At 36.8% G+C, this 26,060-nt stretch overlaps 1 protein-coding gene across 2 annotated transcripts; it reads left to right on the top strand.

The window, feature by feature from the left end:
- The first annotated feature begins 17,659 nt into the window (after positions 1–17,659).
- On the top strand, positions 17,660–25,759 carry LOC104111159 (oxysterol-binding protein-related protein 1D). Of its 2 annotated transcripts, none has more exons than XM_009620793.4 (8): positions 17,660–18,526; positions 19,451–19,807; positions 20,727–20,811; positions 21,860–22,335; positions 23,132–23,287; positions 23,433–23,741; positions 24,151–24,495; positions 25,331–25,759. In XM_009620793.4, exons 1-8 carry the CDS (start codon positions 18,011–18,013, stop codon positions 25,499–25,501), a joined length of 2,415 nt encoding a protein of 804 aa, XP_009619088.1. In that variant the 5' UTR covers positions 17,660–18,010; the 3' UTR covers positions 25,502–25,759. The 2 variants fall into 2 exon arrangements, with proteins under 2 accessions (XP_009619088.1, XP_009619089.1); XM_009620794.4 differs by having other exon boundaries at positions 18,390–18,526; positions 19,347–19,807.
- Positions 25,760–26,060: the final 301 nt, after the last annotated feature.

Raw genomic sequence — 26,060 nt, 5'->3', positions numbered from 1 at the left:
TTAGCAAGGAGAAGTATCAATCTGAAGACAAATTCGGAAGGGACTCGGTGAAATAGGACAGCTTGGTAGCAGGTTGGATAAGTATGGTAATGGATATGATCGGTTCTTTGGGTGTTTATGATGTGGGGGGTTTTCTACAGGTACTTTGTGGCAATACTCTTGGGTTTGGCGACCTGTGTGGCTTGATTAGGTGTGAATGGATTCCAAGGCATTCTTGAGGATTTCTACCACAGTTTGAGATGGATATTTCCTACCGGCCTGAGGAGCATGTTGAGTATTGTGATTTTCTACCGGATGGGATCAAATGGAAGGCTTCTGGCTGATCGGATATGTATTCTACCTGTAACTCAGAATGATTATGAGGTTCTCGTATTTTTTATATGATGGCATGATAGATGCGGTGTGTTATGTGGGATTAAGGTTTGCGTGTGCAAGGTCACAGTTTAGTTTTCAAAGGGAGGTCATAAATTCTTAGAGGGCATGGACGGTTTTCGATGTTTAGATAAATGCTATAACTATTTGGTATTGCGTGAGTAGAGTGTACATTTCAGAAGGCGCACTATGTTTTGAATTATGGGTATTTCATAGGTATTGCAACACTCTCCTGGTTGATCGACTGCTGATTTTAAGACATTGCTATGTGGCACGAAAGAATGGGAGAAGTATGCCTCATGGGATGATCTTGTATGAGAGATGTGTTAGACATTCGGGCGGTGGAGATGGAATCAGAAATGGTGATTCATGTGTTCTATGGATTTGGAGACCAGGAGTTTTTAGGAGCAGATTATTTCATGGTTGCGGACTGTGAAGTCGTGGCCGAAGCTAGCCAAATGATAGTATGTATTATGCTTCAGTCGTTGTGGATTTTCGGAGGGTTATTTATCTATTTGTGGGTGACCATAGTTGATTTAGGGGTCCATTGGTAGGCCCAATTAGGATGTGTATTCTACACCAAGTCGTATCGATTGGCTCCATACGGCTATTGTTGAGGGATGTACCATTCGGATGATGTTGAACTTATGCATGTTCTGAACTGATATGTGAGTTACTCTTCTATGCTACGAGGGGTTGTGATTCATTGGGTATATGCACACATGGTGCGGTTCTATTGGGGGCCACACGGCGGAATTCAAGCGAGATGAGTATTTGGGTATTGCATGATCGATTACGTAATAGTTATGTTCTTTCATGTTTTGTGTGGCATTGTGTCATTTGTCTATCTGTGGTTATTGATTTTAAGTAGGGTGGCTCGAGGTATATAATATGGACCAGCGTTTGGATGGGGTCACGCGTTGCAGCGGAGTTATGTTAAGGTATGAACCTTGTGTTAGAATCGTGTGATGGTTCTACGGTGTGTGATGGATTTTCAGCATTTCTTTGTGGTGGTACTTGTTAATCTTGCGGGGCAGTTCTCTCAATTGAGTCATTTTCCATGACTGAGTACATTTGAATTGTTGCATATTGGTGCACGGATGGCACGGTTTATGGCTCTAAGTTATATTGGTGCGGCATGTTTATGGGCTAGTTGTGTTATATAATATAAGTTCATTGGACCTAGGATGGGTACTATCAGGTTCGATTACGGTATATTCGAGAGAATAATATTAAAAGTCGGGTTAGAAAGTGATTATGGTTTTGGTTGGGACAAGAGAGCTCCATGACTTGTTGATCTGATGAGGGGTCATGAGATTTCTGCATGTTTCTTTCATTTTCAGCAGTGTACAAAGGTTTTGGAATGAGGTTTTGTTTGATATGGGGTTTAATACTAGTACCTGGTTGGTTTTGGAGTAGTTACTATGATCACGAATGGTGCTACGAGCATGCGAGTTGTGTAATATGTTAGGTGATTATATCTGTGGTTATAGTTATGGCTCGATGCAGCTTGTTCAGGCTTATACAATGTGTAACTGTGAGATTCGGGTCTTGTAAGAAAATTCTGAATGTTGAGAATTGAATTCCAAGGTTTTGGAAAGGGTTCTGCCCAGCGTCTTCCGCATCTGCGACCTCCGCTTCTGTGAAAGAAGCTCACATCTGTGACTGTGGTCGCTTTTACGACTTGCTACAAGTCATAAATGACATAACGGAGCTATTCCAATTTCCAGAATCGGATTCTGACCTCGATATCAAAAAGTCAACTCCCCGATCAAACTTTCAAAAATTCAACTTTTGCCATTTGAAGCCTCATTCCACTACGGACCTCCGAATAATTTTTTGGGCCCGCTCCTAAGTCCAAAATCACCATACGGAGCTATTGGAATTATCAGAATTCAAATCGAAGGTCGTTTGCACATAAGTCAATATCCAGTCAACTTTTCCAACTTATGTTTTCAATTATGAGACTAAGTGTCTCATTTCACTCCGAAATCCTTCCGGACCCGAACCAATTACCCCGGCAAGTCATACAATAATTATAAAGTATAAATTGAGCAGTAAATAGGGGAACGAGGCTGTAATACTCAAAACGAACGGCCGGGTCATTACATTCTCCCTCACTTAAACATACGTTCGTCCTCGAATGTGCTAAGAGTTGTTTCTAAGCCACCAAATCACTATTTCATCTTACCACGCACGTACCCGGGGTGATCCTACGTCACCCTATCCCATATAGGCCCGACAACACAACACAACAAGAATCATTAATTTACTACAATTAGACAATCGTACAACAATTTTTTTTGGATAAATACATTGTACGACAAAGATAAAAGTTGTTTTTTTGGATAAGTAGCAATGCCACGAACTAAAAGCGAATAGGTCCATAGCTCACCCTTATAAGACTAGATACATACAGCAAGATGGTCCAAATCTAGCAACTCTGGACGTGTTAAAGAGCCATAAATAACTATATTTCACTGGCGATGACCATCTGGAAGAGCAACAACCTGGTTAAAGGGCACCAAGCGTTGAGGTAGGGACCCATCTTCCTCCTCCTCATCAAACTCCAATGTGTAACTGCAAAAGGGAAACATAATGCATTAAGCCCATGAAACAGGCAGAAAGCAATAGTGAGAGGGGCAGAAGTGTTTGGAGGGGCTTGTGCCAACCCTTCAATTTACATAAGCTGGGATGGAGTACATTACTCTCAAGCTGCTAATCAATGGACTGCAAATCAGATACTAAACGGCAGTTTCTCTGATCCTCCCATTCCCATTACCCATGCTTGTCATAAACGTCTTCATTATTAGGACTGTTGTATTATAATCTGCTTCTTAATTAGTGGTTTTTATATCTATGTTTAACTTCTATCAAGTGAAATCACTTGTTCTTTTTAGTTTAAAAAAGAAAAGAACAAGTTTTTTTCCTTTATTTTTCGCATCATTCATAAGAAGAAACTATCAAGTTTCTAATATAAAGCCGATGACAAGCTCCCTTGTTAAGGAATTGGGTAACAAGGGAAGACATTCCTCCTTAGAGTCAATTCCAGATAAGCTCAGGGACTTTAATAAACAGAGTACAAATTTACAGCTCAAAATACTAGGATTTTATTAAAGTGTGATTCAGACACTCTTTGGAAAGAATCAAGATTTAACAACTTAAGAAAAATTATATTCGGTTTAAGCCTCGATTCTTTATTGTGATGTTCCCGTGGGTGTTTTGAGGCTTTGGATAAGTTTGGATAATGTATTTGTACTTGTTGGTATGATTGGATGGGGTCCTGAGGGGCTCGAGTGTGTTTTAGATCATTGGTTGAGAAACTAGTTAAGTTCATGATTTGGAGTTTGACCATGGTCAATATCAAGTCAAGATGACCTCTTTTCGGTGTTTTGAGTGTGCGAGCAGGTTTGCAGCTTGTTTTATGATTGAAATGTACATATGATTTGTGTTCGGGAGGTTCCGAATGAGTTTTGGGTGCTAAAACGATTTTTTTTTGCTGGTCTTTTTTTCCTAGTGTAAATAATTACGAAAATGTCATTTATGTCCCTGAAATTTTCAGACTTCCTTTAGAACTTCAAAATATCATATCTCCCTCATTTTGAGACCAAATTGGGTGATTCAAAAGGCTATCTTGGATGTAATATCACAAGGATCATGTTGGGCTTATCAAATATGAGTTTCGGGATCATCTAGGATCTGATTCGGGTTAAGACAGCTACTACATTTTTACTTATTTCAGAATTTAGTTACTTTTTCTTACAAGGTTTTGGAGCTTGGTTTTGGGCGATTTTGGAGAGTATTTTCACTACATGGATTGGGTAAGTATTTTTGACTCAGATTTATTTTTATTTCATGATTCCAACCTCGATTTTAGTATTTGATTGATGATTTGAATTGGAGAAATTGGGAATTTTAGTAAAAACTTTTCTAAAATATAAATTGATGATTTGAAGGCCGATTTGAGGTCAGAATTGGATGATTTTAGTATGATTGGACTCGTATCCGAATGGGTACTTGAAATTTTTGAGATTTGTCTGGTTCTGAAGTGCGAGCCTGGGGTTGACTTTCTGAGTTGACCTTTTGATTTTAGTTAAAGATCTTAACTTTATTAATCAGAATTGGTTTCTCTTACATTGTTTGATAATATTAAGTCTTTTTGGCTAGATTTTTGCCGAGCAGAGGTGAAATTTAAATGAAAAGCCTTTTTTGATTGATGAATTGGCCTAATTGAGGTAAGTATTTTGCCTAACTTTATGTAGGAAACTTCCCCGTAGGATTTGGTTTAATAGCACTATTTGAGCTTTGTGAAAGACGTATACATGAAGTGATGAGTGTGTACACGGGATTATATATGGTATTTGACCGTTTAGACTCTTAGGCCTTTAATATGCCTTTAATCGAAGTTGTTGTTGTATGGAACACCTTTCTTTATTGATTTATTTTCCCTTTTTTCTGTTGTTGTTGAAATTCTTGTACACCTTGTTGTTGAGTCGTGGGCTATGTATTATTGTGGTGTTGATTTTGTTGTTTGAGAAATGTTGGGGCATTGGTATTGTTGTTTGAGAAATATTGTGTTATTGGCATTGTTGTTTGAGAAATGTTGTGGCATTGATATTGTTCTTTGAGAAATGTTGTGGAATATGGGCACGTGGTGTGCGGTTGATTGTGTGTCATGATTGAGATGCATATGCGACGGCATAAGGGTGGTGTGTATTTTGATACGCATGTGGCGAGATAAGGTGGCTACTTATACGCGTGTTGCTAGTAAAGAAAATGATTCATTTTGAATCACACACGGTGAGATAAGGAGGCTAAAGCGCGTGAAGCTATTTCCCGATAAATGTTTTAAATGTGAAGCTCACGCGACGACATAAGGATGATATGTGATTATGATATGTGGTACATCGAAGTGGCTCTTGTTGTGAATTTTTGTGTTGTAACGATTTGTGACTTCTTGTGTGTGTCATGCGTTTTACGTGATTTGCTCGTTGTTTTAAAATGCTAATAAGTATTTCCGTGCTACTTGATGAATTGGTTGTCAAAATGGATTTACATACGTGGAATTATTATTTCATATTCTGTTGAGTTGTTGGTAACAAAACCGATTAAAATAAAGAAATCGTTATCATGCTTTACTTTATTTACTTCTTAAATTAATCTCATTATCTCATTTGATGCTTTATTTTATTTAAATTGTTATCATGCTTTATTTTATTTGATTCTTAAAATAAACCTATTATCTCATTTGATACTCTACATTATTTTAATTGTTATCATGCTTTACTTTATTTGACTCTTAAAATAAACTCATTATTTCATTTGATGCTTTACTTTATTTAAATTGGTATCATGCTTTACTTTTTATGATTCTTAAAACAAACTCATTATCTCATTTGACGCTTTACTTTATTTGAACTTATATCATACTTTACTTTGTCTAAATAAATTTTTTTGAATATTTTATTTGTAATTGACACGGATACGATATACGTTGTGGCACAAGGTCCTTACCGTGCGAAAGTGATTGATAATGTGGGCACGAGGTGCCATGTGTATAAGAGTTATGATTTGAGACTTATAATTTGTGGTTATGAGGTGTGGTACTTCGGGGTGATTCTTGTTGTAAATTCGGTGTTGGAACATCTTTATTATTTGAACTGTTATTGGTTTCCTTAATTTATCTCACTTGTATTTTAACTATGTTTTAATTGTTTTTCTGTTTATCACATGTTTACTCTTGTTTCCATTTATTGCCTTTACTTTCGACTGTTGGCTTTATATTAATATTCTGCACATATTTTCATGTCTAGTGAGTGTCTTAACTTGTTCTCGTCACTACTCCACCGAGGTTAGTCTTGATACTTACTGTGTACCATTATGGTGTACTCATACTACACTTTTACACATTTTATGCAGATCTAGGTACTTTAGATCGTGTTATTTTTTAGAGTTGTGCCTGTGCGGTTGGAGACTTCAAGGTATACCTACCGTTCTGTTCACAGGCCTCAGAGTCACCATCTTACTTCATTTATGCTACTGTTTAAATTGTGATCTAAAATAATATTGTATTTTGGAATATCTTGTGCACTCTCCATAGAGCTTATGACTCTGTATTACCGAATTTTGGGATTGTGAAAGTTATATTATGATATTGTCTATGTTTTGGGCTATTTTTCTCAGTTTTATTTAATATTAAACTGTTATATCTTGTCTGATGTTGTTGTGTGATAGGCTTACCTAGTCGTAGAGACTAGGTGCCATCAGCATCTCTAAGGTGGGATTTTGGAGTCGGTTCACTAGATGCTCCGGATATGTTTAAGAATGCACAATGACTTAATAAATATCATACAGATATGTGCTCATGAAATCTCTATGTGATTACGGATTGTCACAACCCAAAATCCAAGTAGTCGTGATGACACCCAACCTAACCCGCTAAGTAAGTCAATTATCAACTATCCAATTTCAATGTAATTTAAGAAGACAATTAAACAAAAGAAATTATCTAAATCTTGTACATTCCCCAAAGACTGGTAGCACAAATCACGAGCTTTTAAGAATTGAGTTTACAAAGCTGGTATGAAGTAAATACATCATCTGTATGAAAAGTACATAAACAGAGTTTTATGAATCTAAGGCTATCATGAACAAGAGGCAGCTACAACCGGAACGCAAGTACATCTTCAGATCCAGCTCCCAACGAACAGAGCAACATCAGCAGCCAACATCTGCATGCAAGATGCAGAAGTGTAGTATGAGTTCAACCGACCCCATGTACTCAATAAGTAACAAACCTAACCTTAGGTTGAAAGTAGTGACGAGCTTGTACCAAGGTCAGAGTCCAACTCCAATAACCAACAACAATTCATAACAAGATAAAGCAAGTAATAAAAGAAGTAACTCAAGGAATAGATGCTCAGCTAAATCATGATTTATGAAAATAGTTCTGCCTTTCAAGTGCATCAGTGAAAATCCCAAGTCATTTACCGAAGTTGCCGAAAATATAAGTAAGTTTGAAAACAGTAATTCTCCCAAAAATCCTTTCAATAATAAATAAGATGTTTCATTTGCTTTCCAGATAGCCAGTGTGAAATGCATCACTATGCCCGTATGCCAATATGTGTGAGAAGTCATGAATGGCGTGATACCGTGCAGCATGAGAACAATACATCTTTATGCCTGTATATCATATGTGCATGTCAATGCAATGTATTTCAGAGATGAACTAATGTACTCACACTCTCAGAGTACTCAATCTCACTGTCTCACACACTCCACTCATCATGCTCAATCACTCGGTACTATATATGGCCAATCCAGCCTAAATAAGATCCATCCCGGAATATACACATCAACTGATCATCAGTCACTCAGTACCAAGTAGGGCAAATCCAGCCCGTGGGGAAGATCCATCCCCAGGTATAAATACTTCGGACAAGATCCATGTCCAGGGAAGATCCATCTCTCAATATAAATCAACCGTGGTCACTAGGGTTGTGTGCAGACTCTAGAAGGGCTCCTTCAGCCCAAGTGCTATAAACTGCACGGACAACTCACATGCTGCACGGACAAGTCACGTGCTATAGTATTAATATCTGGATCCGCATGAATAACTCGCGTGTTGCACGGATAACTCACGTGCCATAGTATCACTATCCTCACAATCAGGCTCTCGGCCTCACTCAGTCATCAATCTCTCCAGTCTCTCGGGCTCACAATGTTAGGAAACTAGCCCAAAAATGATGATATGATGTGTCAATATGTAGCAACAGAGACTGAGATATGATATGAAATGAATAAACATGACTGAGTATGAAATTGCAATGTAGACAAATAACTCAACAACAGTAACGACCTCAATGGGTCCCAACAGAATAAGCATGTAGCCTAGACATGGTTTCTAACATGAATCACAACTCGATAACTTTAATATGTAGAGATTTCATAATTACAGATAAGTTCAGGTAACTACACAGTACCATAGGAATAACAGAGTCACAGTTCACACGGTGCACGCCCACATGCCCATCACCTAGCATGTGCATCACCTCAACACCAAACACATAACACGTATAATCAGGGTTCATACCCTCAGCACCAATATTAGAAGAGTTACTTACCTCGAACAAGCCAAATCCAATGCCGAGCAAGCTAAACAATGCTCCAGAAATTCCATTCTGCGCGTATCAACTTCTGAACGCTTCCTATCTCCTCAATTCAAGCCAAACGATCCGTATCTATTCAAACAACACGCAAATTAAATCATAATTTACTCCAATGCTTACAAATTAACAATTTATGAAAATTCCTAACTCCGCTCGAAAAATCGACAGTGGGGCCCACGTCTCGGAATCCGACGAAACTCACAAAATTCGATAACCTATCCAATTACATGTTCAACCATACCAATTTAACTCAAATCCGACTCCAAATCGGTGTTCAGATCTCAAAAATTTATTTTATAAAATTGTAGAAAATTCCTCCGATTTCTCTTGACAAATCAATAATCTAACGCTGAAAACGAAGATTAACTCATGAAATATAATCGCAAGGGAGACAAGAACACTTACCCAAAGTTGTATGGAAAAATTCTTCTCCAAAATAGCCCAAATCGAGCTCCAAAATCCGAAAATGGATGAAAATATCGAACCCTCAAACTTCAAATAGTGAAATTAAACCAAATCCTATGGGAAAATTCCCTCATACAAAGTTAGGCAAAATAATTACCTCAATTTGGCCAATTCATCACTCAAAAATAGCGTTTTTTTTAAAATTCACCTTCGCTCGGCTCAAATCTAGCAAAAAATGACTTAATATTATCAAACAATGCAAGAGAAACCAATTCTGATTAATAAAGTTAAGATCTTTAATTAAAATTAAAAGGTCAACTTAAAAAGTCAATACCGGGCCCGCACACTAGAACCCGATAAAACTCATAAATTCCTAACATTCATTCCGATACGAGTCCAACTATACCAAAATTATCCAATTTCGACCTCAAATCGGCCTTCAAATCATCAATTTATGCTTTAGAAAAGTTTTTACTAAAATCCTCAATTTCTCCAATTCAAATCATTAATCAAACACTAAAATCGAGGTTGAAATCATGAAATATAAATAAATCTAAGTCAAAAATATTTATTCCAATTTAAATAGTAAAAATCTTTTCCAAAATCACCCAAAACTGAGCTTCAAAACCTTGTGAGAAAAAGTAACTAAATTCTAAACAAGTAAAAATATAGCAGCTGTCCCAGCCCGAATCAGATTATAAATGATCCCAAAATACATTTTTGATAAGCCCAACATGATTCTTGCGAGATTACACCCAAGATAGCTTTTTGAATCACTCAATTTGGCCTTAAAATGAGGGAGATATGATGTTTTGAAGTTCTAAAGGAAGTCTGAAAATTTCAGGGACATAAATGACATTTTCGTAATTATTTACACCAGAAAAAAAAAACAGCAATAAGAAAATCTTTGTTTTAGCACCCAAAACTCATTTAGAACCTCCCGAATACAAACCATATATGCATTTCAATCATAAAACACGCTACACACCTGCTCGCACACTAAAAACACCAAAAAGAAGTCATCTCGACCCGATATTGACCATGGTCAAACTCTAAATCCTTAACTTAACTAGTTTCTCAACTAATAATCCAAAACACACCTGAACCCCTTGGGACCCCATCCAATCATACCAATAAGTACAAATACATTATCTAAACGTATCCAAAACCTCAAAACACCCACGGAAACATCACAACAAAGAATCGAGGCTCAAACCGAATAGAAATTCTCTTAAGCTGTTAAATTTTTATTCTTTCAAAAGAGTGCCCGAATCACACTTAAACACTTCGAATTACTTTCAAACTTTTCACACAAGTTCAATTCAACTATATAGACGTATACAAAGTCTCGAAACACCAATTGGAGTCCAATAATATCAAAGTCAACTCTTGGTCAAACTTATGAACTCTTAAGTTCTTCAAATTGCCAACTTTCGACAGATAGTGTTAAATTCTTCTAGAAACTTCTGAAACCAAATCCGAATATACGTTCAAGTCCAAAATCATCATACGAACCTATCGGAACAATCAAACCCGATTCCGAGTCTGTTTACCCAAAAGTCAAACATTGGTCAACTCTACCGACTTAAAGCTTTCAAATCAAGAGTCATTCTTCCAAATCAATCCCGAACTACTCTGTCACGACCCAAAATCTAACCATGGTCGTGATGGCGCCTATCGTGTTACAAGGCAAGCCTACTTCCCAAAATATTTCTACTAAATCGATTATAAGAATTTAATAAAATATTTCAACAATTGAATTTCTCATAAACTAAATCAACTCTAAATAAAATTTTTGAAATACGGAAACGAGCCCCAAATATCGGGGTGTCACTAAGTCATGAGCGTCTAAATCTCTGAACTAAGAAATGAAACTGTCTAACTGTCAATACAATCCAAAAGAAGAAATGATAAAAGGAGTAACAAGGTCCTGCGGACGCTAGCAGCTACCTTGCAATCTCCACAGATAGCCGGCCTGAACTCAACGATCGCCGCGCTCTAACTCACCTGAATCTGCACATAAAGTGCAGGGTGTAGCATGAGTACAACCACCTCAGCAAGTAACAGAAATAACTAAGGAACTGAGTAATAGTGACAAGCTAAGTAAAACAGTCCAATTATTTATTTTTCACAATTTAGAAATAAACAGGTAAATTTCATAACTCAGTAAATGCCACAAAGAAATTTAACAGATAAATGCAGCAACAACACAAATAAATACAACCTCACAGCAGTGTCACTCAATCACTCATCACTCGTACTCAGCACTCAATACTCAAAACACTCAACACTCTGCGCTCACTGGGGGTGTGTACAGACTTCGGAGGGGCTCCCAAAGCCCAAGCGCTAAGCACGGACAACTCACGTTCCATCATATCAATACCTAGATTCGCACCGTCAACTCACGTGCTACGCGGACAACTCACGCGCTATGGTATCAATACCTGGACCCGTACGGTCAACTCATGTGCTACGCGGACAACTTACGCGCTATGGTATTAATATCCTCACAACCAGGCCCTCGGCCTCACTCAATCAATATCAATACTTGGATTCGCACGGTCAACTCACGTGCTATGCGGACAACTCACGCGCTATGGTATTAAAATTCTCATAACCAGGCCCTCGGCCTCACTCAATCATGTAACTCACTAGCCTCACCATCACCAACAAATAAGGTAACACAACCCACATTAAGTATCACCGCATATTAGCAAATAATAGAGACTGAGGTAAACATGTACAATAATTTCTAGGACTGAGTACAAATAATGTGAGCATGAATAAAGCCTAAGCATGATCTCTAACATGAAGGCAAACAAGTTCAACAACAAATAAACACATAACCACAGATAATAGCCATTAGGCCTCACAACCTCACGGGACGGACCAAGTCTCAATCCCTCGCGGTGCACACCCACACTCTCATCACCTAGCGTGGGTATCACTTCCAAACAATCATATGATGTCAAATCTTCGGTTTTATACCCTCAAAGCCAGAGTTAAAACTGTTACTTACCTTAATCGCGTAAAATCCTACCCCAAGATGCCCTCGTCTCTGGACCCGTTCTCCAAATGCTCCGAATCTAATCACAATCAGTACAATACCATCAATACGCGCTAATGGAATGAATTCCACAAGAAAAACTATAAAATTAGACCAAAATCCGAAATTGGCTCAAACCCGGCCCCCGGGCCCACGTCTCGAAATCTGACAAAATTTACAAAACTAGAAAGCTCATCCACTCACGAGTCTAACCATACCAAATTCATCAAAATCCGACATCGTTTGGTCCTTCAAATCCTTAAATTACTTTCCAAAATTTTCAAGCCCTAACCCCTCATTTTCACTAATTACCATGATTTAAACAACGGGAATTCACCATATATGCAAGTATTAGGGCTCAAGTAACTTACCTCAACGAAATCCCCCTTGATTCCCTCTTCAAACCCCTCCAAAAAGCTCCAAAAACCGGGCTGAAATTGTGAAAAATGACCAAAATTCGCGAAGGGTTCTATTTATGCCCAGAAATTCCGCACCTGCGGACCCTTTCTCGCACCTGCGCTTCCGCATCTGCGGACACAGGTGCGCACCTGCGCATTCCACTTAGCTGACCAGACTTCGCACCTGCGGCAGTCTCCTCGCACCTGCGAGCCCACAAATGCGACCCATTCTTCGCATCTGCGAACATTTCTGCATCTGCAGCCTTCAACGCACCTGCGATCATCGCATCTGCGGTTCCCAATCCGCAAGTGTGGACACACCAGAACAACAGCTCCAGCTGCATTTTCCAACTTCAACAAATCCGTTAACCACCCGGAATCACCCCGAGACCTTCTGGACCTCAACCGAAAATACCAACAAGTCATATATCAACATACAAACTTAGTCGAACCTTCGAATCACTCAAAACAACATCCAAACACCAAATTACCCTCGGATTCAAGCCTAAGAACTTCTAAATTTTCCAAATTCGGCAACCGATGCCGAAACCAACCAAATCACGTCCGAATGACCTCAAATTTTGCACACACATCACAAATGACATTACGAACCTACTCCAACTTCCGAAATTCTATCCCGACCCCAATATCAAATTTTTCACGGCCGACCGAAATCGTCAAATTTCCAATTTCACCAATTCAAGCCTAATTCTACCACGGACTTCCAAATCACTTTCCGGACACACTCCTAAGACCAAAATCACCTAACGGAGCTAACAGAACCATTAAAATTCAAATCCGAGGTCGTTTACACATAGATCCATATCCGGTCCACTTTTCTAACTTAAATTTCTCAATTATGAGACTAAGTGTCTTATTTCACTCCGAGTTCATTCCGGACCCGAACCAACTAACCCGATAAGTCACAAATCAATTGCAAGACATAAATTGAGCAGTAAATGGGGGAACATGGTTATAATATTCAAAATGACTGGCCGGGTCGTTACACACTCGAAAACCAAAACCGACCATACAATCAAGTCATCATATATCATATGAAGTTACTCAAAATCTCAAACTACCGAATGGAACGCTAAAGCTCAAAATGATCGGTCAGGTCGTTACATCTAGGCTCGCAATTACTTCTTCTAAGTTAGACTTGATACTTACTGGGTACTGACTGTGGTGTACTCATACTACGCTTTTGCACATATTTTTGTGCAGATCCTCAGGTTGGTCCTACCAGATCTTCAGGATTGGGCTTGAAGTTATCACGGAGACTTGGGGTGAGCTGCACTACATAGATCTATTTCGTAGTTCACGAGTCCCTTTTTTTTTATATTTATTTCGTATTTCTATCTATTGTATTTTAGATAGCTTGATATGTATACATACTTGATCTCATTCCCATAGTTTGCTCGGGTACTTGTGCCACCTAGTCTTGGATGCGTATTGTATTAGCCATGTTTAGGCCTTGCTTGTGGTTTTATCAATGTTATCCCTATTTTTAGACTATTTCCATCTTTTATTGTTATATATCTCTGTTAAATAATAAAAATGGACTTTATTTATTATCTTCGAGTTAGCTTACTTAGCAAGTTCGGCTAGGCACCATCACGGTCTTGAGGTGTGATTTTGGTTCATGACACTTAAAAACGTATTTTTCGACCAAAACCCGACCAATTGTTTTTTACGAAACAGCCCAATTCGGTCGGTTTCTTTTTCTGGGCCAAAGTACAAAGAATTATTTTTCTAATCAACTCGGTAATGCATACCAAAAAATTTATTTTTCAAGAAACCGACCAACTTCAGTCGGTTTTTTATTTAAAGTAAATTAATATTCAAAAAACAAAATCAACCGAAACTAGTCGGATTTTTTTTGGCCAACTCATTTAAAAAGATCGATCAATTTTAGTAAGTATATTTTTTTTAATAAAATCGATTGATTATGTGTGCAAAAGTACGACTAAAGAGTATAAATAAGAAAAGTAAAAGTCGTAAACCAATAATCACCATTGGTCTAGTGATAGAATAGTATCCTGTCACGGTACAAACATCGATTCGATTCTTATATTATGTATTTTTTAATTGCTTAATTTAAAAAATCAAGTGTGAAATTCAATTGACCGACTAATACCGATTGAGTTGGTTGGTTTTTGCTACTGCCTGCTATTTTTTCGACCTACCCAATTTGGTCGGATTTTGATAAGTAGTCGTTCAAGAACAATTCAACTACACCAACACAATCTAATCACAACTTGATTTGATACAACTGATCGAACTTCCGAGTTCCTAACGATTAGTGTTTGCTTTAAACAAGTACTGTAATGAGTAAAGTGCAAGTATAGTGATAGAAAACTTTCATATGTTTTTGTTTTATTGAAAAATAAAGTAAGAGGAAAACTCAAATACATAGTAATGACAAAGCATGCTAAATTCAAGCTTATAACACTACTCTTTTCCCACATTTATTTAGAAACACTATTCTTCGGAGAGTTAATTTGGCGTATCGTCAAAGTTAGAGTGAATAGATAGCATGATTCTATCTTTAATCAGATTAACTAAATAAAAATAAAAAGAGAGTAAGCTTAGCATAGATACATGCAAACTAAACTTTGCCTTAGGCAAGTCACTCATACCAAAAAGAATGATAACGTCTGAAGTAAAATTAAGAGAACATTTAAATTTTGCCTAGAATTCATTCCTTAGATTTTCTATACATTTTAAAATTGCTCAATAAATCTTACTCAAAATGTTATATTTTGACTGTTTAAACAATAAAATTATGTCAAATAGTAAAGGCACAGTAATAGAGCAGTTGGAAGAAATATTAAATTGAATGGCCTGCAAAGGAGAGACACTGTGCTTAACTGAAATGAGTACACTACAAATCACGGATATGCAAATCCAAAGCTGTCCATCTTTTTCACCGGTAAATTACAAAGTTATAGTTGAAAGAGAAAAACTACTAAATTACAAAAGCATCCCTAAGTGGCCATCGCCGTCACCTTTCACTAAAACGAACACCTGCAAGGCCAACACAGTCATTTTCACTTACCTCTTCAGACCATCAAAAGGTTCACACATCATAATTTTTGTCCACTATATCATTATTTACGTCACAAATGTGTTTTTATCCTTTTTATCTTTCGTGAGTCTATGATATACCGGAAATGATATATCTGCCTTCTTAATAGTAGGGTTAATTAGGATATGCATACATAGTATACTCCCCATAACTCACTTGTATGACTATACTGAGTATGTTGTTGTATTGTAAATATGTCTTTTATAAAACTTAATAACGACATAATAAGTTTAATAAAAAATAAAAAATGATCCTATATAAGATTTCCCACATTTTTGCGATTATATGACGTATTTTTCAATTTTATAAATTTTTTCTTATCAGCACTTAGCCTATTTTTGTTTTCCTTGGCGATGGACGCATTGACGCGACACATTTAATGAGAGGTGCCGTGGTGTATGTTATTTGCGGATGATATAGTTATGATTGACGAGACACGAGGAGGTGTTAATGACATACTAGAGGTTTGAAGACAAATTCTCGAGTCTAAATATTTCAAGCTGAGCAGGACAAGACGAAGTATTTGAAGTGCAAGTTCACTGAAGTTACATAGGAAGTGGACATGGGTGTGAGGCTCGATATATAAATCATCCACAGAAGAGAAAGTTTTAAGTATTTTGGATCTATAATACAAGGTAACAGAGAGATTGATGAGGATACCATGCATCGTATCGGAGCAGGATGAATGAAGAGAAAAACTGATGCTTATAGGTTACAGATTTGTAGCTTATCATCAACTTCTATCCGAAATAAGAGCAATTTACAATTTATGCAAGAAATTCTATATCGCAAGTTATATGAAACATACTATTCTTAAAAGATTAGTGTCACCGTTTATATGATCTAAGACCGTTACAAGTGATATAATAAGAATGTGATTTAACTGATTGGTGAAAGAGTAAAATGTAATGACCCAATAAAGACATAAGAACAACAACGCGAAGAGGATATCAAGAAAAATACATGTAAAAAAAACAATTTTCTTTATTTATGGAAAGATAATATAAGTAAGAGAGATTACAGATAAAATATAAATTATGATTTTCTTATTTCATAAATTATTTAACATCTATTTAATTATTAATCATATCACAATACAGATAAGCTATCAAATGAGATAGAAAAGTAAATATAAAGCAGTTCTCCATTTATTCCAATTTATAAACCCTATCGTTCTATTTTGTTTGATATTTTTTTATTAGTCCGTTTTAAAAAAATAAAATATTTTTATAATAAAAAGTTTTTTTTAACAATACATATTTTTTTTGACACGCTTAAAGTTATAAGTTTTATAAGTACACAAATATTATAATATATTTAAACTCATAAATTTTAAAAGTTTTTCTCTTTTTTGTAAGTTATGTGCCAACTCAAACTATGCAGACCAAATTAAAAGAGGAGTAGTAATGCTTTTTAATCTTGTGACGTATCTTAAGTTAATTTATTTTGATACAAATTTCATATTTTAGATTTGACCAAATTGAAACAGTCAGAGAAATACTTTTTTATTTTATGACGTTTTATAGTATTTGAAATTAATTTATTTTTTTAATAAAAATTTCATACTTTATGTTTTTGACTTGACACTACCTTTTCAATAATAATTTCAATATTTTCTTTAACACGTCCAATATTGTATTATTCAAATTAACATATCATAATCTGTTCCTAGCCACGCCACACATGGAGCTCGTTTGGATTGGATAAAAAAAAAGTTTTTTAGCTTTTAAGTTAAAAAATAATAAGTTGTGATTGTCCAACTTTTTACTTGATTTAAACAGTTTTAAATTTATTTTAAGTATTTTTTAATTTTGACAAATACTTTAAAAAAATTAAAAAAAACTTAAAAACTAATTTGGCCGGATCTAAACACTCTCGTAATCATAAATGACACAGAAGAATAATAACATTGGCAAAAGATATTGGGGGATTTAAAATTGGGGCCCCGGTTATGTTAACACTGCGCATGTTAGCTGTCTTCACAATCATTACATCTACACTAAGCAGTCCAAAAACAAAAAGCCCCCCTCCTCCCATGCATTTAAATCCTATCACTGCACACTCTGCTTAACCTACGCCCCCCCCCCCCCCCCACACACACACACACTGTGCTTGCTTGTACTCTTCCCACTGACATTAATGGATCTGTTAAAAGCTAGCTGAAGAGCTATATACCTCCTTTATATCTGTAGCTGCTTCACCTATACATATTTATAAATAAATTAGTATACACAATATTTGACAAATATATTAAATAATAATTTTAAAAAGGACTATATTTGCTGTTACGTATCAGTTTTCGATCTTATGTCATATCATAATTGTTCCGGTTGTATCGCCGATTCGATCTCCGATCGGTTGCTCTGCATCGCATTTTCAAATAAGGAAGAGAATCAGATCGGCGATTTTCTTTCTCTGAATCGCCGATTTTTTGAGAGATCGTCGTTGTATTGTTCAGCATTGATGGATTTGCAATATGTGAGATGAATTGAGATTTTTTCCTTTTTAAAGTTTTATTTTGTTTTTTGAGGAGATGAATCCACTGTGTTGCATTGCACCGGTGTCGATCGATCGCGATAAAGGAAATCCGGCGGTGGTAAAGTCACAGTCCGTGACTCAAAGTCAGCTAGGGTTTGATAACAATGCGGCTGTGAAGCCATTGAGTTTCAGCTCGAGACAAAGCTTTTCTAATGCACAGGTGAATGCTGATTCGGATTCGGGTTTGGTTCATGAAATCGAAGACAACTGGAATGATTCGAGAGAATGTAGTAATAAAGGTTACAGCTGTGGAAATGGAAGTGTTAGTGTAGCTGGAGTGTTATATAAATGGGTGAATTATGGGAAAGGATGGCGTGCGAGATGGTTCGTGCTTGAAGATGGGGTGTTGTCCTATTATAAGGTTCATGGACCGGATAAAATTGCTCTGAGTCCAGGGAAAGAAAAGGGGTTAAAGGTTATCGGGGATGAGTCTTGGAGGTATATGAGGAAGGCTAACAATCGACCGTATGGATCCATCAAGTGGAAACCATTTGGGGAAATACATTTGAAGGTAGATGTGTGTGTGTGTGTGTGTGTGTGTGTGTGTGCGCGCGCGCGCGCGCACGCACCACAAATAAATACAGTGAATAAGTTAAAAACTACGGGAATGCACCTGATCAAGCATATCCTTGTTTATTGTTTAGTTTTGTCTTAACTTTTAAGTTAGTTTGTTAGATACTTGTGAGTTAGCCTTTTTGAACACTTATGGAATGTAATCTTGAAATTTAAGTTTTTGTGCAACTTGGGCAATGCATCAATTTGTATGTTTTAAGGATTGCATTGAAGTTTATCTTAGAAATGTGAACTTTGATTTATCAGTCTGTATACAGGAAATTAGTGTCAAACAGTCTGGACCATAGGACATGGATGCTCAGAAATGCACCATTAAGATATAAATCAAGGAAATTTGTCTTAATTTTCTGCTTCTGTTCCCATATATTGTAGCTTAGGTCATCAGAGCAGAAGACATAAGTTTGTAAAAATTTGTTGCATGCATATAAATATTGATTGAGGAACGTAAATCTTTTACTAGATAAAATGTATGCTGGGTGAAGGAAATGAAGAATGATAACCTTAGGAGGAATAGTCCGATATCAAATGTCTAAATTCATTGTGTGTGAGGAAAGATAAGGCATGCTTTCTTTACTACCAGAGTATCTTATTGTCCAGCATATGAGAGTGAATAAATCATCTCGTATTACTTTACTGGTTGCTGATCCGCCATATGTGCCCTGTGTCATAAGTTCCTACAGATTCTGGATCACTCTTCCATAGTTAATTCTTGTAATTTTCAACCATACTTAATGTGATTCATAAATTATCCTGTACAGATTCTGGAAGTATGCCTGTATCTGTCAAATTACCTCTACTTGTGGTAGGCTGTGGGTATATATATTCTGATCAACTAGCAAAACTACAACAATATGTCATACAGGTCTCCTCAGTCCGGGCGAGCAAGTCAGATGACAAGAGGCTTTCCATATTCACGGGAACAAAGACACTCCATTTGCGATGTCAATCGAGAGAGGATAGGACAGCGTGGATTGAGGCTCTTGGGGTTGCGAAAGATCAGTTCCCCAGGTTGTTGTCAAGTGGTGATTTTGCATCTTCCGAAGATTTTATCGTTTCAACAGAGAAGCTACGATCAAGATTGGTGCAAGAAGGGATTGGTGAGGCAGTTATAAAAGATTGTGAGTCTATCATGCTACATGAGGTCGCTGAGCTGCAAAATCAGTTGAAGGCTCTTCAACTTAAGCATATTATGCTGCTGGACACCTTAAGACAGTTAGAGGTAAAGTAAAAAAATTTAAAAGTTTTTATCTTAAGAGAAGGAAACAAAGTCTTGGTACTAGTCTTTTTTTTCTTTTTATGCATCAAATTTCCTTTACTGAGTTACTTTTCTTGTCATGTTAGTGTTTGTCTATTCTTTCTATTTTTGCTCCGAATTTCCTGGCAAGACCCCCTTTTTTTTCAAATTTTCAAGCCTAGACTTCCTGAGTTCAAGAAAGCATAAAAATGTCTTTAGGAGTCTGAGCTAAAACAAATTCTAGCAATGGAGCCAGTGGCGATTTTGAATTCCTTGGTCAATAAGGTATCTCTCCACTATTATGCCTCAACTTAGATGTCCAAGGCCAGAAAAATAGATTTGATATAGATTAGATAAAATGAGTTGAAGAAAGAAAAGAAAAAAGGAATACTTAGGCTGATTCCAAGATGTATGATTGAATCAAAGTGATTTTTACTTCATTCAAGCATTTTTTCTCCTGTCTCATCTCAATTAAGTAGGGTCATGGAAAAATTTGTCATTGATTTAGTTGCTATTTCTCTGAGAAGGTATTGCACTGCTCCAAGTTTGTTCTTTGAGATGGAAGCTATTTTGTCATTTGTGTTGAGGCTAAGTTTCTGCTTATCTCTCCTCTGCCCAGCTTCTTTGATACCAAAATAAAAATCCATGTGATTTATGAGGTAAAGAAGTAACAGATTTATTTTAGTGCCAAGTTCAAAAGATGAATACAACTGTGAATGTGAGATGGTTCCTTGATGTATGGGCTTGTCAAATATAGTTACATTAGGCTGATATTTGAATTCATCTGCTGATGTTTTGTTTTGATCTCTGAGTTACAATATTGCTACTTAGTTTTCAGTGCACCGGGGATTTGATGCGTTTACAACTTGAAAATTAATGCACTACTTCTCACCCTTTCTTGCAGACGGAGAAAATTGAGCTGGAAACAACTGTTGTGGATGAAACAAAAGAACGAGATTCATGTTGTGGACAAGGTCGAAGATTTAGTGGTTGGTTCCTATCCTCCAAATCCTTTTATATGGAGTCAGAGATTTGTCCAGTTTTTCTGTATATCAAGCATGTTGAAAATTTTAAAGATCTGGCACAACATGTTCTCAGTAGCTTTTGATCGTTGGGTAATTGGCTTGTCTACATTGTTGGGAGCCTACATTTAATACATCAATGTTTATTGATTATCCTAGAACCCTTTTCCAAGAATATAAAGCACTTATGTACATTGCATAGTCCAAAAATTTATGCATCTACGGACACCATTCAATTTCAGTGTTAATGTTCTTGTTATTGCAGATGATCTTTTTGGGATCTGGAGTAATTAAATTATATTCTTAGTTTATAACCAAGAAACATATTAACTTGGTCTTTCTCCTTTTGTAATCTTAAAACAACAGAGGGTTGGCCTATCGGAGGAGACCCTCTGCTTCCAACCATAAGATTGGAGGGCTTGAGTCACCAAGGAGGAAAGAAGTGAGAAAGCTACTACTGTTGGCCCCTCTTTGTTTTTTTTGTTTTTTTTGGGGGGTGGGGGGAGGTTACCATATAAAAAATGACTAATTACTTTTGGCCGAGCGGACAAATATGACAAAAGCCCATTGGTTTTCTTGACAGGCAGCTATGGTAAAGACTCCTATTTAATCTCCTTTTCCCTTCTTAGGTTGCACAGTGGTAACTTCTTGTCTGTATGGTTAGATGTTTTCATTTGAAAATCAAAGGGCTTTTTACATTGTACATTTCATCTTTTAGAAATGCCTTTCAAAAGTTTAGTCCTTATGAAAATCAAAGGGCCTTTTACAATGTAAAATGCAGCTTGCAGAAAACATTTCAAACTTTAGTCCTTGCCATAAATTATTAGGTGTGTCCAAGCAGTAGCAAAGAGGCTTTCGTCCGTTACAGCTGAGGATGATTTATGCAAGTTTGCTGTGAAAAGCAGTTAATAAAACTCTGGGTGGATTTTCTTACATTTCCTTTCAAATAGATTGAAATTATCATTCGTTAGTTTAATAATAAGATGGGAGATTCAACAATTCATAAATGTTGCAGATTTCTATTCCATTATGTCTGAGGGCAGTGCTAGCGACTCTGATGCTGACAATGAAAGTCGATATGGAGTAGATGTTGAAACAGATGAAGAAGATGGTGCATTTTTTGATACTAATGACTTTATGTCTGTTGAATCTCTTAGAAGTGCTTCTTATCGCAGTAGAGAGGGTGCTGGAAATGCTTGTAGTTCATTAACCTTTGAGAATGAGAGCCTCTCTGCTCATACAAGGGAAGTGGGGATAGAAGTTAAGGCAATCAAATATCCCTATATTAAAAGAAGGGATAGTCTGCCAGAACCAAAGGAAAAAGAGAAGCCAGTTGGTTTGTGGTCAATAATCAAGGATAATATTGGGAAAGACCTATCTGGTGTGTGTCTTCCAGTATACTTCAATGAGCCTCTATCTTCACTGCAGAAATGCTTTGAAGATTTGGAGTACTCACACCTGGTTGATCAGGCACTGGAGTGGGGAAAGCAGGTAACTTGTCAGCTCTCATTTTTTCTTGTTTTTATAGTAGCAGATAGCTTGTTAAAAAAGCATGTAATGGTAATTCTGCTTGGCAGATGAATAGTTTCCTGCTATCTTTTTCATGTGGTTATTATCACTTGCCTTCCTATCTCTTATTTTTCAACATTGTGCACAATAACTATTGTTTGAACCTGTGATGTGATGAACTGAGTATGCTGGTAGCAGTGTATGCCATCTAAGTGTAAAAAGTTTTGGATTTCGGTATGAGATTTGACTATTTCTTGGAGGAAGTAGCTACAAGTTTGCCAAATGAGGAGTTCTTTTGAGTAGCAAGCTTATTAATTGAGTGACTGGGTCATTCCTGTAAAATAATGGGAACCCAACCCACTTTTTCATCTAAGTTGTTATATAAGATCCTATTGGAATTGTAAAATGGAAAAAGATAAGGCCTTTCTACAGCATTCTCGAATCCTCACCTTGATGGGTTCCTGATACTTGGCTGCCATCAGATCTTATAAGTTCTGCTTGACCCTCATCTGTTACCATTTTCTAATTTCATTTTGGTTAGCAAGTTCTAAATAGTTTCTACTGTGAGTCATGATTATCACATTGCAATTGTCGTGAAACTAGTGTTGTCTATGCAGATGTTTTGATGTTTTTGTATTTAAAATTCTCACTGATATTTTGTCCATGAAATCGCTTGCGATACATGGTTATCGGTAGTTCTGCCTAGATTATATTTGTGTTGCATCTTCAGTAAGTTTTGATATAAAATAATTGACTCTCCCTAGTTAATTTTCTGCAGGGGAATGATTTGATGAGAATCCTTAAGATTGCAGCTTTTGCTGTATCTGGTTATGCATCGACTGAAGGCAGGCAATGCAAACCTTTTAATCCTCTACTTGGTGAAACCTATGAGGCAGATTATCCAGACAAGGGGCTACGCTTCTTTTCTGAAAAAGTAGGACTTTCTTCTGTGAAATGACTAAAGATTTGAACTGTAAAAAACTTCTTCATGAAACTCTATTGCTCCTGTTTCGAACTAGATGGCACAAATCTTTGTTGCCTGTCTCTTCAATAGCTGATCTTGTGTGCATGAATTTCAGGTTAGTCATCATCCCATGGTTGTTGCATGCCACTGTGAGGGCAGAGGGTGGAAATTCTGGGCAGATTCTAATCTCAAAGGGAAGTTTTGGGGACGTTCAATTCAGCTTGATCCTGTGGGGGTTCTAACCCTGCAGTTTGAAGATGGTGAGACATTTCAGTGGAGCAAAGTTACAACTTCTATTTACAATATAATAATTGGCAAAATCTACTGCGATCACTATGGCACTATGCGGATCAAAGGCAGTGGTAAATATTCTTGCAAGATCAAATTCAAGGAGCAGTCTATTATTGACCGAAATCCTCATCAGGTAATCTACGTTCACTTCTATTAGACTTTATCTGATCTTATAAAGTTTAGGGGGAAGCAAGTCCTTATAAGCTATAAACTGAGTGAATCCAAAAAAGTAGTAAGATAGTCAATGTATAGAACTTTCTGCCTTTTCAGATTGTGGTAATAGCATCCCATGGATGAACTGGTATTACCAGAGCCTTGTTTGGAATAGCCATTTACTAAATAAGCGCTGATGAAATGCTCCTTTTCTGACTGCTGAATATTTGAACATCTTGTCTTTTCAGATCTTTTTAAATTATGAGAAATTAGTATCTTTCAAGCCATGAAAATTATGTCAACATCCATTTAAATTTTGAATGGAGGATCATATGTTTCTATTTGCAATCAAAATAAAAGATTAACACCTATGTTCTGTAAAAAAAAAGGTTCATGGATTTGTGCAAGACAACAGGACAGGAGAAAAAGTGGCCATGTTATTGGGGAAGTGGGATGAAGCATTGTATTATGTGTTGGGAGATCCAACTACAAAGCCAAAGGGTTATGATCCGATGACTGAAGCCATATTGTTGTGGGAGAGGGACAAATCTACTCCTAAAACAAGATACAATGTCACACCTTTTGCAATATCTTTAAATGAATTGACACCTGGCTTAAGAGAGAAGCTGCCACCAACTGACTCGAGGCTGAGGCCTGATCAGCGCCACTTAGAGAACGGAGAGTACGAGCTGGCTAATGCGGAGAAGCTCAGACTTGAACAGTTGCAGAGACAGGTACTCATTCATGTCTTTCAGTTGTAGTTTGGTTGTGCACTGCTTTAAGTGGTTTCATTTGAAACATAAAAATGGGATGAAGGAAAAGGTGGCATTCAGGCAACCATCGATTCCACAATGTTAACTTCCGTCTAGCAAAACCCTGCTTCTTTTATATACATGGAATTACGGAAACAGTATGAATCATATGATTTTCTTCTGTCTACATTCAATCAATGTTCATGATATTGGTATCTATTCGCTTTGGATCTTACTTGAAAGTTGAGATGTCACTGATGCACATTTTGCTATCTATTTGATCTTCTATTCTTATTTTGTCTTTGTTAAGAGCTCTTTGAAAAATTTACTTACTTATCTATTTCGTCATAAACAAAGAGCTCTGTGAAAAATCATGCTTCGGTTTAATCCCTGATAAGTTATGTCATCTCAATTGGCTATGAAGAGCAGACAGAAGTAAGAAGCTAGAATGTCTTTTCCTTTTTGGATCTTTCAAGTCCCATAAGCTGCAAGTACAATAGTACCTAAGCTTTTGAGGACGGTGTATACCACATTTATCCACGTGGAATGCTTTTTCCCTGGGGAGGAGAGAGAGAGAGAGGGGAAGGGAGGGAGGCACGTTAAAGAGTGAAGAGGAATTGCTACAACTTTCCTTCTCAGAAAAAAAAAAAAAAAAAGAGTTGCTACAGCTTTAGAAGCTACCTGTTTCATTTTAGCAAAAAAAGCATGTAGCTTCTGTTTTAGTTATCCTACCTAAACACATTAATTTTCTGCAATTTTTTGAATTCACCTTAAAATAGTCGATGGCCGATTAACCAAATTATAATTGGTACTGCAGGCAAGGAAACTACAGGAGAGAGGTTGGCGACCAAGATGGTTTTCCAAGGATGAGGATGGTTGTTATCGCTATGGTGGTGGATACTGGGAAGCAAGAGAGACACATAATTGGGAGGGCATCTCTGATATATTTGGGCAGACTAGTGATCCTTCTCCAGTAATCGAGGAGTAATTGCCTGTTAAGCCTGCTCTTCATTTCTCTTGGAGGTACATCTTATGTGGATTTCTACCAATTAGGATTTGAGTTTGATATTCTTTTTTCACTATAAAACTGGCTAGTTTAAGCGATGTGTATAGCTCTCTTTAGGTGCTTGGTCCAAAGTTCAGCTTGACATTTTATCTCATGGAAAGTTCGGAAATCATTCAGCTGAGACTTGGAACTGATATCTAAATTTTAGACTGTTCAAATGAATTATTCTTCAAAAATAAACTCTCTAGTTTACTCTCAAAATTCGATTAGTATACACCAACTAAAATGGAGCTCTGAGATGGGCAAAAATACTTGAGCTTAGCAGAGACTTTGCAAAACTTCAAAGCGATTCAACAATTCTTTCCTTTCCCTCCTCTTCCTCCCTCTCCCACTTTTCTTTATTTTCTTATAATTATAATATTGCAAGATAGAAGATTTATAGAACCCTAATTTGCCTTAAAAGATACATTATTTAATATTGAAATGAAATGGACGTGAAAAAAAATGCGGAGTAATAAATATAGACGAATTATATAATTGA

The sequence above is a fragment of the Nicotiana tomentosiformis genome, chromosome 12 (assembly GCF_000390325.3).
Source record: "Nicotiana tomentosiformis chromosome 12, ASM39032v3, whole genome shotgun sequence".
Classification (NCBI taxonomy): domain Eukaryota; kingdom Viridiplantae; phylum Streptophyta; class Magnoliopsida; order Solanales; family Solanaceae; genus Nicotiana; species Nicotiana tomentosiformis.
Note: the sequence above shows the minus strand (reverse complement) of the source record. Positions and strands in the feature narration are given on the sequence as shown.